The sequence below is a fragment of the Medicago truncatula genome, chromosome 3, assembly GCF_003473485.1.
Source record: "Medicago truncatula cultivar Jemalong A17 chromosome 3, MtrunA17r5.0-ANR, whole genome shotgun sequence".
NCBI lineage: Eukaryota > Viridiplantae > Streptophyta > Magnoliopsida > Fabales > Fabaceae > Medicago > Medicago truncatula.
In genome coordinates this window covers 5,986,829-6,003,726 of record NC_053044.1, presented here as the reverse complement: position 1 = coordinate 6,003,726, position 16,898 = coordinate 5,986,829, and the positions used below count along the sequence as shown (strand labels likewise).

Genomic DNA, 16,898 nt, shown 5'->3' with positions numbered 1-16,898 from the left:
GATAATGGACCAGATAAGATATTAAACAATCAGAAATTAAATCTAGGCAAGTTTAATGTCTTAATGATAAATTGTTTAATTTCCTTCACACCTTAACCTCCATCTCACGTGTAGAAAACCAAGAATTATCAGAACCAGTATCTGAAATTCACCTCTGGCTCTTGTTCTGTTTGAAATTCACCTCCGGCTCTTGTTCAATTTTATAATATTATTATTCATAAAACTACAATTAATTACAAGACAAAAATTTACATACGTTGTATAATTTGATTCTTGTCGACAACTCTTAATTTTGTTTCAAAAAGCAATGAACTAATTTTGCATAATTTTTTTGGTTAATTTTATGCATTACTTATTACAATAAGATGATGAAATCCGAAAAACCCACCCACCTAAAATTTATTCCGAGAGAAAAATAACACAAAAAGATCATGCGTTTTTATACCCAAATGAAAATAATCAAGGAATAAAAATGTAATTTTTGTTCCAATGTTTCAAACACCATTCGTTGTGTGTTTCCCATTTCCATTTGAATATTTTGCATTTCTGAATCCATGGCTTGTCTCCTCTAGGAATCTCTTCACTATTTTCATGCTTGGCTTAATCACAATCTCTTGATGCAATTTTTGATAATCTTCACCTCTTAAAATGGCTTCAAAGACTTCTGTAGAATTAATTTTGTTTATCATCAATCCAAGCGTATCAGCCATATTTTGGATCTTCGACACTTGATTTTCAGCCAATATGAAGGTGTTTTGTTTTGTTTTTCTAATCGATTCCTTTAATATCTTTTCCTTTTCAACATCATCTATACCTTTTTTCATTTCCATTTCAAAATAAGAGTCGAGCTCAGGAACCCCAATTGCCCTTCTTATTCCTTTTGTATTATCTGCTCCAGGTACAAAAAAGTCTCTTATCTCATCTACCATCCCTGCCGCAACCATTTCACCAACTCTTTTGTCCAAATATGGAAACAAAATAGGTAAAGACACATCGAGCCAAATAAAACAGCAATCATATTTTGAATGAAATGCATTAGTTGGGTCCTCGAGTAGTTTTTTAAGGTAAGAATTCGACCCTCCTACAATAATTGGTAGGTGTTCATTTTGAGTTATGAGATCTAAAGCTTCAAGCACGTGCTTGCGAAAGTCATCCATAGTGAAATCATATTCAGGATCATCGATGATGCCTAGTATATGATGTGGAATTGAACAACGTTCAGATTCCTGCACCTTATTGGTGACAATGTCAAGGCCATTATAGACTTGAATTTTGTCTGAATTGATGATCTCAGATGGGAATTGAGTTCCTAAGTTGATGGAAAGTTTAGTCTTCCCAGTTCCTGTTGCACCCAATATAAACAAAACCTTCTTCTTTTCAGTTGAGGTTGAGGTTGAGGTAGTCAAAGCCATGAGATTTTTTTGATGTAAAATCTGAAGGAAAAACAACACATAAAACGTAATTAAAATTTGTAAATTTGAAATAAACTTAAACTATTGAATCAAAATGCATTATTTCTATGAATATACTTAGTAAGGGAGTGAGTTATACCAAGAAGATGTTTGATATATAATATGTGAGAAAACTTGCTTTCTGTATTTTTTGTTGTTGTGATGAGTGAAGTGAACTCAACTATTCTATATAATGCTCTTGAGGAATAACTATTATTTAATTAAAAATTGTAAGATAGGAAAAAGTTTAAGAAAATAATTGTTATATAGTAACAATTGAATATTAATTGATATTACAGTCAAAAAGAGTCAAAAATAATATCATTTTTGGTCAAGAAGAAATAACATTATTTACCTGCTCCTTTTAAAAAAAACATTATTTTCATGCTATAAATGTGATTATAACCTTATATTTAATTATGTATACCAACTTTATATATATGATTTGATATCATTCCTTTAAAAAATAATTGTGTTAAATTCAGTCAATGGTCATACAAAAGAAATAAAATTTTGTCTATTTTGCAATGCATGTTATCTTTTTTGAGGATGTTTGAATTTTATTTACCAAATGTAGAATACATAAAAAAAAATCCTCTTTTTATGAGTAAAAAAGGTAATTTTATGTATGAGTAAAAAACAAAATCGTTTTTAATTAAGGAAGACCAATTTTTTTTTTTTTTGAGAGAAATTAAGGAACATAAATCCAAAGTTCAAATAAAATCCGCAACATAAAAAAAGCATGTGGTTTGGATTGGTTTGGTTCACGTTAAAAAATAAAATCCGAACCAACCAAACCTAACCAATGCGGTTTGGGTTAGATCGGTCGGTGCGGTTTTTTCGAGAGAATACAATTTTTTGTTTCCAACATTAAAATCAAGTTAAAAGTTGAAACACACCATATTTTCAACATTGTTTTAAATTTCATCAAATATTACAATTTCATTTCATTTTACAATGTTCCAACAATATAAAACAAGTTAACAACATGGACAAAACGTAATCCTATTCTGGTTGGATATAGACCAGTTGATGGCACATCCATCTTTTATCCAGTCTCTTCCATTTCATTACCGGCCACCAGATTCTCGGAGGGTTGAGAGGAGCTTGAGCACTGCTAGGAACCGACACATGAGCATGATGAGTTCTGAAAGTAATATAGAACATATATAAGAACTTGAGATGTTGTTAGAGCATACTTTGTTGTCATTAACATCATTTTAACCAAGCTGGCATCAGTAACACACACACATTCCTATCTACATTAACACTTTTCTTTCCAACTTCACCGCAGTTTATCTATCATCGTTTTTCCTTTCATGTTTCAGTTAAAAGAATACAACTGTGAAATGGAAGATTTAATCAACATTAAGCCAAAGGTTATACTATTGAATGTTTGCTTATAAGGTATAATTGATGAACTAGTCATCAGACATGTTCACACAAGAGACAATGTTATCAGTTAGATTGGGTTTGGCAAACCATGCCATATGGCTCTCCCATATGAGACATGGTTGCATATTGCTATAACTAATGCACAAAATTACATCCTCTACAAGTTGAGAAATCCACGGAATCGTTTATGACATCTGTTCGCAAGACACTCCGCAGCAATATCATGAAGTTCTGCATAGCAAGACTAGTTTAGGTGTTTTTACTCCGTTTTGTGTTAAATACATTTTTCGTGGAAGTTGTTTTAAAAGATTTGTGTCTAAACTGCTTTTGATTTGATTTATTTATACAATGAAGTTATATTTAAGATATTGTTATGTATTTATCCCATTTAGTTTTGAATACCTATTTTATGCAACCTCTCCTAGATTATGTTTGTCTGCAACCTATTTAATTTGTAATTTTTTGCTTTTAGCTGACATGCAACGAAGTTACAAAGTTCGTTTCATGATGTTGAAACATAATATTTTACCCCACTATGTCTTTCATTAATTACATTTTTGTTACCTTTTTTTATAACCTCAGCATGGCTAAATCTACTTTATTATTTCTCCTCCTCTTCTTGCAACAATAATCATTGTAAAGGCCTGAACCTTATCTGGCTTGCAACTGATTGAGAGATTTGGGAGGCTAGCAATGAAATTATTTTTTCAACTAATTAAAATGCTAGTGGTGGAGGAAATTGTAGATAGTATGCTATTTAATAAGCTAGCTTATTTAAATTTGTCATTGATGGAATAAATAACTTGACAGATGAATGGATTTTATAGTAGCATAGAAAAATCATTGAAATTGGAAAGTGGCGGTAAAGTGGCGGGACGAGAGAATTTTTATAAATTTTAGGAAAGTGGCGGTAAAGATCTGTGATGAGATTAAGGGGGTTTCTTGGAGATGGAGTTTAATGAGGTTGAAGGAAACCCCGTCCATATTTTATGACTGTTGATTGCCTCATGAGGTAGAGGGTGTGTCTTTTAGAGGTTCTTCTGGTTATTCCAGCTCTGCAGCTTCTGTATCTTCTGCTGGTTTTTCAGGTTCTGCTCCATTTCTGCAGAGATTTTGTGTTTCCCTAGGATTTTTTGTTTGCTCCAACGCTGTTTTTTTTTTCTTCCAGTTCTGCTGATGCTGATCTATTACTGTTTCGTCCCTGTTATGTCGCGGCTGTTTTTGTCAGTTTTGCTATTAGTTGGCTGAGATGCTGCTTTGTGTTGGTGGTTGTGTTTATTTTTATCAGTTTAGCCGAGGCTGTCTTATGGTTGTGTTGGTTTCTGTTTGTTCCGTCTTTATACGGCGCGCGTTGTTTTGTATTTCATCTGTGGCTAGCTATGTGCGTCTTGTATAAACTATGCGTTAATAATACTATTCTGATTCAGAGAAAAAAAACACATTGATCTCAACACAAGAGAATGTCCTTTGTTGTTATTTCAATAAAATGTTATATCATATCCAGCCACAAATTAGTATGAGTCACAAATTAGATAAAAATGAAAATTAATCATTTTAGTGGCAAGGATGTAGTAGCAGTAGTAGCTTAGTTTTGCAGGCAGTAGGTACCATGCTTTGAGAACCAGATAATAGCATCCTCCTCGCTCATATACCTTTAATAGCCATGATGACTTATCAGGCAAATAAAATTGTGTAGCTAAGCTAGAATCCTTTCCATCAATTCGGAATGATGGTATTGGATAACAGAAGCCCTTGGAATTAACCTATTCTCAATGCTGAATCTGAAAAGATCCGGTGCTTAAAGGAGCACTAAAGGATTCCAACCAAGTTGTTCTATCCAAAAACGTATCATCACATTTAGTTCATAAATTTAGGTTGTCTATTAAATGCATGCAAAAATTTAATATAGGTCTTGTACAAATCAAGCAAAAATATAACATTTGGTTTCATGTGAGCATCTATTTAATCAGAAGGACTGCAACTTCAGAAGCAGGGATACTGTGTTTGTCTTTAGAATCTGGGAAATGGAGGCTTCGGATCACAGTGTCGACTATGTCTTTAGAATGAGTAATCCGAATTTTGTCTTTAGAATGAGTATCTTAAGTGATTTTTTAGAGAAAAATAAATATACAATGTACAAAATTTGTACTACAAATTCCAATAGTTGCAAAAGGTAAACTTCAATGTCATTTTCTATTGTTACAAATCATCGGAAACCAAAATGCACCAAAAGGCTTCACTTAATCGAAAAACGCAATTTCAGTGCCTCAAAATAATAATTAATTATGAGAAAATAGACACAAGAGTGATATGTGGTCCAAAATAAATAAAAAATCTCAAAATTACATTGTTGGAATCTAAACAAATTTTTGCAATCGAAAATCGTTAATATCACAGGGGTTAAACATATATTAACCCAATAATTAATTATGTGCAAATAGACACAAGAACTGTGATATGATATGTAATGGAACACTTATTACAATTGATAAATTCTCCTTCACCTTCCCATCCTTCGTAAACTAAACAAACAATGTCATGTATGTGTATGGAAGCTTCAACATCATTTTCTAGTGTACGTACAAGAAAAGACTTCCCTTAAGTCCAATGCCCAAAAATAATAATTAATTATGTGCATAAAAGCACAAGAACGGTGATATATATGTGGAGGGGCGCTTATTGCAGTTAATAAATTCCCCTTCTCCTTCACCACCGACTAAACCCACAACGTTATGTTTGGACGAGGGACACAGATTGCAATCTGAGGTACATGAATTGCAAGCTGCCAATCAAGCTGAAAAAAATTAAAAACACAAATACAATTAAAAAAATAAAATAATTGACTCCTAAACTAACAGATCAGTCTATTTACTAATTAATATTCACTATTTAAATAAAGAATTACAGACAATAGAGATTGAGATGCAAACTCACAAACGCCACACAGCTTCATGTTTTTCATCGTTAGAATAACATATCTGCATCTCTCGTGACTTGAAAAGTGTGGGACTTGATGTTTTAATCAAAGAAGTTACACTTGATAAAATAATTGAAAAGATATAACTTGTGAAAGACCAAATAGAACATATGGTAGCTGATGATGTCGTGGAAATAAAAAGAATCTTCAACATCCTGAGCATCAAACTGTTTCCTGGAGGTTGAGATCAGATTTCAGATCTAGATTTAGTACAAATTAAAAGAAATTAAAATAATAAATGGAACAAATGAATGAAAAGTGTGAAATCATATCATAGGTGATAAGGTATATACCTGAAGCATGTATTTGATTACATTGAATCTTTGCGAAAAGTAAGGAGCAGCTGCAGCCAACAGTGGTGGGGATTTAGAAATTAGGGTTTACAAAATGTTCTTGTAGCAGCCGCGGCAGCAGTATTGTGGATTTAGATGATAGGGTATTGAAAATATTTGTAGTATATATAGCAAATTTAATGAGGCGGTGGTGGGGATTTGCAATCAAGGGTTTGCTCGGGTGGGCATTTTCAATTGGTGTTTTATTTTCATTATTTATTATTTATTTGATTTATTTTTTGAAGGATTATTATTTATTTGATGAAATTGTTTAGTTTCAATATTAATTAATAAATATTTAAAAAAGTGGAGGTTGATCAATGAATAAAGTGAGACGACCCATAAATCGAATGTTTTGTTTTAAAGTAATGTGTCTCTCTTTTTTGTGGTTGACGATCATCCGTGCTCGCCTCGTTACTAAACAAAAATAGAAAAAATAAATAAATTACCGCCGCAACTACGGAAGTGTCCTTGTGGTATGATATTTGAACCCATTAAGTAAAGTTGAGTTCCATTCGATTGAGAATATTTGATCTTTTATTTTATTTATTTGATGATTTTTTTTTTTGATGAATATTTTTAAATTCTACATTAATGAATACATTTAAAATATTTATATTTTATGAATGTAAAGTGTATATATATTTAATATTTATATATTGTTTTGAAGAAAATGTGTTTATAGCATTTCATTAATCAAATCATTCAAAAAATCATTTCATTAATCAAAATATGTTCATGGAGGGTCTAAATGTGCGGGAATGATTCTTTGATTCTGATGTTCAGATATTTCTAAGCCTAAGTGAAGGAGGATTGTCTATCATTACTCTAACGTAGGTTAATATTTTCTTTTTGGGAAAGTGGCGTTGGAGAGAGGATGATTATCGTGGGTGATGCAATGTGGAAAGATACTATTTTTCCCGAACGGGTTTAAGAGGTTGTAGGTTTTAGAGGTGTTTTCAATTGGTGGAATGACTCCTTCCCTATTTCCTCTTCTTCTCCTCCCTTACATCCACCTAGTTCACCTATTTTGCCTAGACAATTTACGAGACATGTAACTTCATATTTACAAAACTATGTTTGCAACAATGTTTTTTCCTCCACTCATCCCATTCCACATTATTTTTCTCATAATAACTTGTTTGCTAATCATTATTCTTTTGTCATGTCTCTGCATACTCATACTGAGCCTAAAACGTATGTTTAGGCTAGCAAGCTAGATTTTTGGAAGCAAGCGATGCAAGTTGAACTGTAGCTCTTGAGAAAACTAGGACTTCGAAACTTGTAGATTTACCATCATATGTGAAACCCATAGGATGCAGATGGGTGTACAAAATCGAACGTAATACAGATGGTACTATTGAGAGATACAAAGCAAGATTAATGGCCAAAGGTTATGCATCATTAGACTTATCCAACAATCCCAAGACAAGAGAAGTCTAGTCACTCATGTTTATCGTAGACATGGAGAAGAAGAGGAAAAACATAAAAGTAAATAACAAGAAAGTAAAGGAAAAGAAAACAACTTTTATTAAGAAAGACAATTGTCACTTATTGAATTCCAAGAATAAAATATGAATATTTGTGATGGCTAACTACTCTATTTATAGTTTACATTCGACTTAGAATCTAAGCAACTACATGACTAGAATCTTCCACAAGAAACTGCGGGCTTTTTGGTAAAACTAAAATAGAGTAGCTTAAAATCTAAGCAAAAGTAGCAAAAGACAATCCTGGGAGTTGGCACGGCCGTGCCAATGCTAGCACGGGCTGTGCCAAGCTTCTGACTTGGGGGAGACATATTTTTGTCTCCGAATCTTCGTATTTTTGCTCCGAATCAGCTCCAAAACCCCTTTCTTTTGCTCCAAGATTCAATCCATCAAATATTCATTCCTGAAATATAATAATATGCAATTGAAGTAAAATAGCTCTAAAAAAAATAATATTTAAATAAAATAAACTAAAATCTAAATAAAACGACACTAAATATTATATTAAAACGACTAATTATTGACTTATCAATTTCCCTATTTCAGAGGAAGTATTGCATAGATCTCCTGTTTTTGGCACTATTGTCTCTATGCCTGTTTCTACTCCATCTAACACTTCTCTCAAGTTACATAATGATACTGCATTATCTTATGAAAATATCTCTTTGCTATACCTAAATACCATAAGACCCGACATTACTTTCATCACACAAAAAGTTAAGACGGTTCTTATCTACTCCTACACAAACTCATCATAATGCAGAACTTAAAGCTCTCAGATACTTAAAGGATTGTCCATGTAGAGGTTTGTTTTTCCCTAGAAAATCTCCTCTTCGGTTACAAGGATATTCAGATGCAGATTGGGCTGGTTTTGTTGACACCAGAAGATCCATTAGTGGCCAATATGTTTCTTCCTAGGTCATGCTCTTATTTCATGGAGGACAAAGAAGCAAATAACTCTATCCATATCTTTATATGAAGCTGAGTATCGTGCTCTAGCTTCAGATACATGTGAATTGAAATGGTTACTCTACTTGCTTCAAGATTTACTTGTTTCTAGTGCCAAGCTTCTTTTTCTCGTCTTTTACAACGAAAGTGCGCTACACATAACCGCTAATCCAATGTTTCATGAACGCACCAAACATGCATTTAGAGATTGACTACCACATAGTCAGAGAGAAGCTTCAGCCAGGCATTCTCAAACTCTTTCTTGTTACTTCTCAAGATCAACTGGCCAATTTCTTCACAAAAGCTCTTCATCCTCAACCTTTCAATCTCCTATTATCTAAGTTGGGATTGATTAACATCTATTAACCTCCATCTTGTGGAGGACATTATTTAAATCCCAAGCAATTAAGTTTAGAGTGATTAGCTGCAATATAGTATTTGCTATCTATTATAGCTTACAATATTCTAGCGTTCTTCTATAAATACTCATTGTACATTCACTTTCATTAATGAGAAAATCATTATCTTTATTCATTTTTCACTCTCTTAATACAAATCATGTCATTGATTTTGTTGGTATTTCTCTAAATCCCCAACTGAATAAAGTTAAATTGTGTATAATTGTCTATCCTAATTAAAGACCTAAACAGCTCAAATGCTTCAACCATTCTTCTTGACATTAATCGGAGAGAGTGAAAATCAGTGATGGAGCTGTAATGGAGGAAACCGATAATCGATCAATGATTTAGGAGAGAGACAAAGTTGAATTATTGTATCCATTCTCTTCTTTCACTTTAACTATTTTATCATATCTCTTCTTTTCTAATTGCTTTTCCTCCTTTTTTATTGTTTCTCTTCTCTCAAGGTGTCTGTTTATCTTTTCGTCTCTCTCTCTTTTACTCTTTGTTTTTATGGTACTTAGTGATCTCATAAAAGATTTTGTCTTTCAAATGTATTTATTAAAATGTGTCTAAATTAATACCCTTTCATACGTATTTAATCCATGGCATCTATAAAAAATTTTAAGAAACAAAACTAGCCCACATAAATTTACATCAGGGAGAATCAAACATGAGACCTTGAGAGGAGCACAATGTTCCAAGCCAACACTACAAGGCCAACCGAATTGTGTTTACCCCATTTTATGTTAAATACCTCTTTTGTGCAAGTTGTCTTAAAGATTTGCGTCTAAACTACTTTCGATTTGATTTTTTTAATCTACTGTATGTTGCTTATAAGTTATAACTGATCAAACAAGAATGCACAAAACTATTATACATGTTCACACAAACAATGCATAATGTATTTATTGTGACACAATAATGTATGGAATCAGCTTATTCAGTTTGAGCTTTTACTCACATTTGCAACATTTGTGGTGGTAATCTTAGAAGTTCCATTATTTGATGTCCCATCTGCATTCCAGAGGGTCCTTACAATAACATGAGTTTATCGAGGAAAGAAATATTAGGATGTTTTACATTTTTTGGGTCTTAATCATTCAGTTTTCAGAAGAAAGAAAATCCCGGTAATCCAGAGTATGATGTTTTGCGTTCGTTATGCAATCATAAAATTCAAATGCAAACCCGGTTCATATCAAAGAGAAATTTTATAAATTCAATTTTGTATCAATTTAGAAGATTCCTTATGGTATTCCTCTGATTAGGACGAATTTCTCACTGTGCATTGTACCAATAGCTCAGAGTGGAATTGGAAGAAAATTCTTCCTCTTTTCCCTACGGATATATGTTTCAACAACCGAAAGGTTTTAAAGATGAGTTTTGACGTTAATTGCAGCGGTCACAACCAACAAGATGAAACCATGGTGAATGTTATTCCCGGCTTTGACTTAATTACAGTTTATTGGGATGATCTCATTGTACCTAACCAATGAAGCAAATTTTTCGGTCTAGGGCTTCATTACTAACTTTATTGAAACCATACTACCAATGATGTTGGTGGCTGGATAGATAAGATTTTAAAGTTTCTAATCATTTGGACTAGTCTTGATTATAAATGGACATAGAATTATTGTTTCCAAAAGAGGCATGTTTATAATATTCTAAGTGCACTATTATTCTGCTGGTGCTGAAGCATTTGCACTTGCATCCTTTGTTTCATATGACTTTATTCTTCATTATATAGACACACGTTATTTTAGTCCTATTTTTCTTTTGCCCCTTTGCATTATAATAGTTTTCATTTTTCAAGTCTATGCATATAGTGGAATGATCATAAAAATAAAACTCGTTGATTAGTTCTTGGTATATTTGGATTAATTAATCACCTTTATTCTTAAAAATCTGATGGACATTGTTATCGCGATTTTCGGGTGTCAAGTCATAAATTAGGCTTGAACCTTTCAATCTTTGATATTCTCTATTTTTTCTTGGGAAGGGCAAAATTGAGAAAAAAACCCTTAGATTCGAAGTTCGGGGGTCGTTTTCACTACGGGAAGGTGTTAGGCACCCGCGGTGACTATAGTACTCTATAGGAGCCGTTTTCTTAGTTTATGTCTACGCTTTATTTTTAATGCTACTTATGAAAAAGGAAATTTACTTATGTTAAGAATGGGAGGGAGAAAGTGTTTGAGGTTTTATTTTAGTGGACTTGGAGAGGTTTTGACCTCATGCCTACATACCCATTTAAGGGATCAAACTCCATGTAGTTCTCTCTCAAAAAAAGCTTTTTGTGTGTTTGATTGATTTTAATTTTTGTTGGAAAATGGTTTTGAAGAAAAGAAAGAGGCCTTAAAGGCATAAGAGAAGAAAATGGTGAATGGTTGGTTCAATTGTTATTAAAAAAAATCTAAGTAGAAATTAGGATTCATTTGGATTTGTTTAAGAAAATAAAAGAAGAAATTCAATGGAGTTTTGACTCCAAGGTTTGTTTGGAAAAATTTGAGTGATGGAATTGGTTTATTATTTTTTTGAAAATTGACATTTGTCTAAAAATCGCGTTTCCTAAGCATACATCTAAACGGTAAGCATGCAACGTGTGTGCGTGTCAGTGCTTGTGTCGGTGTACATCCCTTATAGTGTCCATAGTCCTTTACATTGAGTCCTAAATACATGCTATGGTTTGCAAGGAATTAAAAAAAGAACTAATCTATCTAAAATTATTACAAACCCAATTGATATAGAAATGAATAAAAAATGATGCTAGAACTATGTGATGAATGAAATGTGAGATGAAATGGTTAGTATCATAAGGCATAAAAATAGTAGAAAGGTAAACAAAATTGAATAGAATAGCAAGAGAGAAAAAAAGTAATGAAATGAAATAAAGTGGCAAAATATACCTAAAATTGGTTATGACACTTAGACAATGCACATGACCTATAATCCCCTCATTATAGCAATGTTAAAGGGATTTGATTTTGAGCTATAATGTGGGAACAAGTAGGACACATTCAAGCCAAGAATCATGACACATTTTCAAAGATATTTTGCACCTTATTTCTTGATCAAAACACACATTACTTACAAAACAAGAAAGAAATGAAAATCCATAACCACAATCAGCAAAACATACATGTGATCAGCAACATATTCATCATGAAATTACACACCAATCATCCACATCACATGCCAACATTTTATGAGGAAATATACCACAAAAATACACAAACTTAGATCAAACACAAAATTAATCAAGAAGAAATAACACACACATTTTTATCATTTTTTAAACCACTGGAAAATATCACAAAAAGTATTAAAATGTGTTAAGAAACATATAACAATTTTTTTGGAATTTTTAGAGAAAAGATTGAGCAAGCAGAGGTTCAATTAGCAAAAAAGCAGGGTGCAGATAGCATAAAATAAGAAGAAATGCAGAAAACCACAAACAGAAACCCAAGCCCAAAACTCATGGATCTGGATGCACAGGAACCGTTGGATTGATCCAGGAATCCAAGACCTAGATCTAAGGGTTGAGAATGAAAGGAGAGAACCAGAAATAAACCGGACCGGTTCAGTGGTTTATATAAAGGCTTTAGGACCGGTTTTTTTCATTTCTTCCTTTCCTTTCTCTCTCTTCTCTCATTCTAGTGAGAGAAGCTCTCACTTCTCTCCTCCCTCTCTCTCGCCGGAAACCGCATACGGAGGATGATCTTCATCTTCTCCGGTGAGGTTTGTTCCTCCGGCGTGGTGGCCGGCCGCCCAAGGGTTGCGGCACCGCCGCCGGAGTTGAACAAACTTCTCCGTTTTCGAAAATCTTTACATTTTTGGATATCCTTTTTCGTTCTAAGCATGAATATGGCACTGGTTTTTGCATGCAAAGCCTGAATCAACGTAGATCTACGCTTCTTGCTCGCGGTTTTGAAAGAAACTTTTTCAAGTTTTTTTTACTTTTTCGAATGGAATCTTTTAGAATTTCATAGATCTACACTTGATTCGTCTTTGTTGATGTTCTTGAGAAAGAAAAATGAAATTTGAGTTTTACCTGAGTTTTGTTTGGAGATTATACGAGATTCTTCAGAAAAAAAAGCTTGATTCTTGGCTCTGCTTTGTTGATTTTGCTGCGTGAATCCGAAAATAAATCGGTTCTGGCCGGTTTGATTCTTTCTTCTTCTTCACTGGTTCGAATTTTTTCTTTCCCTTTTCCTCTTCGCTGATTCTCTGTGATCGGTGCTTGAGTTTGCCAATGGCGAATTCGCACCTTGAATTGCAGAGGATCTGGTTCGATGATGATGATTCTTTGATGAATCACTGAGAACCGTGATGAATTTGGTTGAATCTATGTTGATTTTTGGTTTTGGAAAGTTAGGGTTCTATGAATGTTCTTGGTGATTTCTCTGTGATTTTCTGTTTTGATCTAACTGAATGGAGAGAGAAAGTTGAGATTCGTTTTTGGTGATGTGTCACTGATTCTGTGGATCTGTGCAGATTTGACTCTATTTATAGGCTGCCATGTGTGTTTGAGACCCAATGGGAGAGGGACACCTGTTTTTGGACTTAAGGACCTTCCTGCAAAAATAAGAAAATTGGAGGACTGGACCGCAATTAAAAAAAGGACCTAAATGCAATTTAAAAAAGTTTTGGACTAAAATGCAAATTAAAATAAAATTGGATTAAAATTGGTAATTTGAAAAAACGTAAAGTGAAACAAAAAATAAAATTAACAAAAGGACTAAAATGAACCAGCTACAAAAATGAGGTATTTTAAAATACCTCTCTGCCGAAATTTTGACAGGAAAAGACCAAAATGCCCCTAGGGACTAAACTGACTCCAACTGACTCAGATGCAATTTTTGAAATAATTTTTAAACAAAGACTCAACAATGATTTGTACAGACAAATTGAAAAGACTCAGAGGCAAACACAGGGACTAAAATGGGTTCCACTGCAGGAAATGACCAAAATACCCTTTTGTATGATTTTTGAAATAAAATGCAAGGAAAGTAATGCGACGTTTCAGAGAGTTCTTAAATGACTTGTAATGTCAGAAAAGACAGAGGCAGTAAAATACGTTTAAAAAGAGAGTAAAGATTCAGAGTAAAATAACAGAGAATTGACAAATATCAGTGTTAGAAAAGAAATTTGAACGAGTATTTTTAGGTCCAAAATCAGGGTACAACAGCTGCCCCTATTTAAGTTTCTTTGTCCGGAGGGTCAAGAGACGGAGTCTTTGGCTTGACGGGACGAAGATACTTAAATATTAACATTTGCACTGTGTTTGGACGTAAAAATACGCTTGTACATTTTCAAATATCATGAATGCCATGCAACATTTGGATTATGAATGCGAGACAAACGAGAGCTGGAACTAACAAAAGATGTCATATCCATTGCGGGATTGGTAGACATTGGCAAGATAACAGATAACAGAATAGGTAGGGAACTAGAAACAAATTGACGGGTACAAGCTGCTCTTGGATTGAGCTGGGCACTTGACCGGGAATAAAAGTAGACAAACAGGTGCGAGTTGTTCTTGGATTCGAACTGGTCACTCGACCGGGGACATAGAAAAGGTAGACAGGTACGAGTTGTTCTTGATTCGAACTGGTCACTCGACTGAAAGCAAAGGCAAATAGACAGGTGCGAGCTTGTTCTTGGATGTGAACTAGTTACTCTACCGGAGTCAAAGACAAATAGACAGGTGCAAGCTGCTCTTGGATTGAGCTAGCCACTTGACCGAACATAAACAGATAGACGGGTACAAGCTGTTCTTGGACTTGAACTAGCCACTTGACCAAAATCATAGACACATAGACAGGTACGAGCTGTTCTTGGATTCGAACTGGTAACTCGACCGATAACATTGAAAAGTAAACGGGTGCAAGTTGTTCTTGGATGCGAACTGGTAACTTGACCAAACAGAAACATATTGACAGGTACAAGCTGCTCTTGGATTGAGCTGGGCACTCGACCGATAACATAAGCAAATTGATAGGTACAAGCTGTTCTTGGACTTGAACTAGCCACTTGACCGAACAGAAACAAATTCACAGGGGATTAGTTTTTTTGACAAAATATAGGTTGAAATTGACTTGACGTCGATTTGATTTGAAAGGTAGAAATTGACCAATATTATTGGCTCACAAGGTTTTGACAGAGAACCTGACATGAGTATTGAATTGAGACTGATGTTGACATTGGAAATGCAATATGCATGGATGATATAACAGTTTCATTAAATGCATGGGCACGTAATATGCATGATTATGCATGTATGAATGCTTGTAATGCATGACTGTTGGCAGCTGGTAGACACAGTTTCGCAGAGACAGACAAGACATTGGAGTATTGGGCACGTAGTGGCTCGTGCTATATTACACCTTCCTGGAAATCCTCTTTGGAGATGACGTCGTTGGGAGACGTATCGGAACCATGGCTGAGGGCAGGTAGCTATGCAACTTGCTGGGGATAGAATCTCGGGAGACTCTACTGGGAATAATGCCGGATGTATCGTGGACGTCGCATCTGTGGTCAATACTTTTTGCATGTTATTTTTTCAATTTTCATTCATCATTATTTTTTGCATCCCATTTTTGCCTGGATCGCCCTTTCGGGTTTTCGATCCACCGGGGAAATAAATTCTTTTCAATGCCCCATTTTTGCCTGAACTGCCCTTTCGGGTTGTCAATCCAGCGGGGTGCTCATTTTTGCCTAAGCCGCCCTTCTGGGTTTTCAACTTAGTGAGCCTATTCATTTTCATGCATTTTCATTCTGTTTTTTCATTCTTGCCATTGACCACAGACTATCCTTGAGGAGAACCTGCTTGTAACATGCGTTGAAATAGACACCAACATACACTCGCTCATGCATGTTCGTTTGAATGTACCCTGTTGCTTAGGTTTGCTTTTCAAAAAAACTTTTTCAATTTTTAAGATGTTTGTTTCAAGCATTTGTCATTATTAAAAATAGAAGGAAAATGTTTTTGTACATAACGTTGAAAGTAAAAGGAAAATAGAGTTTCAAACAAAAGCACAGGCTCAAAATGATATGTATAAGAGTGGTGGTCAGCCGAAGGCCTGACTCCACGGATTTACAAAGCTTGGAAAATGGTAATTTTATTGGTTGGTGGTACGTTGAACACAGCAATCATGACATTTCCTAGAAACTTTGAATTCGCAAGCATAAGAGCTTTTGATGAAGATGGTCATTAACAGCTGCAGATGCCCCCAGGGAACGGTGGTTGGCTAGATATAGTTACTTGCCTTTTGTTTCAATCTCATTTTTGCATGAACCGCCCTTCCGGGTTTTCAGCTCATCGAGACGCTCATTCTTGCCTGAGTTGTGTACAATCTCAGCGAGCTTTTCATATATATTTTTTTTGTCCCTTATTTTTGCCTGGACCGCCCTTTCGGGTTTTCGATCCACCGGGAAGCGCATTTTTGCCTAGGCCGCCCTTTCGGGTTTTCGACCTACCACGCTGTTCTTTTCATATTTCTAGGCAAAGTATTTCTTGACTATATCAGCATTCACTGGATTTGGAAGTTCTACACCATCCATGTGTGTAAGGATTAAAGCACCACCGGAGAAGGCCTTCTTGACAACATAAGGACCTTCATAGTTAGGCGTCCACTTGCCCCTTGGGTCGGGTTGCTGGCTTATCCTCCTTTTCAATACAAGTTCCCCTATCTTGAATTCTCGAGGATGGACTTTCTTGTCAAAGGCAGTCTTCATTCTTGCTTGATATGACTGTCCACGAGCCATGGCATCCACACGTTTTTCCTCAATCAAATTCAACTGATCATACCGGCTTTGGCACCATTCAGCCTCGGATAACTTTGCTTCCTTGATCACACGGAGAGATGGGATCTCCACTACTTCCAAAGGAAGAACTGCTTCCATACCAT

At 34.6% G+C, this 16,898-nt stretch overlaps 1 protein-coding gene across 1 annotated transcript; it reads right to left on the bottom strand.

The window, feature by feature from the left end:
• Window positions 1-494: 494 nt before the first annotated feature.
• Window positions 495-1,412, bottom strand: LOC120579475 (adenylate isopentenyltransferase 5, chloroplastic). The gene has a single exon (XM_039831850.1). It carries the CDS (start codon window positions 1,410-1,412, stop codon window positions 495-497), a length of 918 nt encoding a protein of 305 aa, XP_039687784.1.
• Between the last annotated feature and the right edge of the window lie 15,486 nt (window positions 1,413-16,898).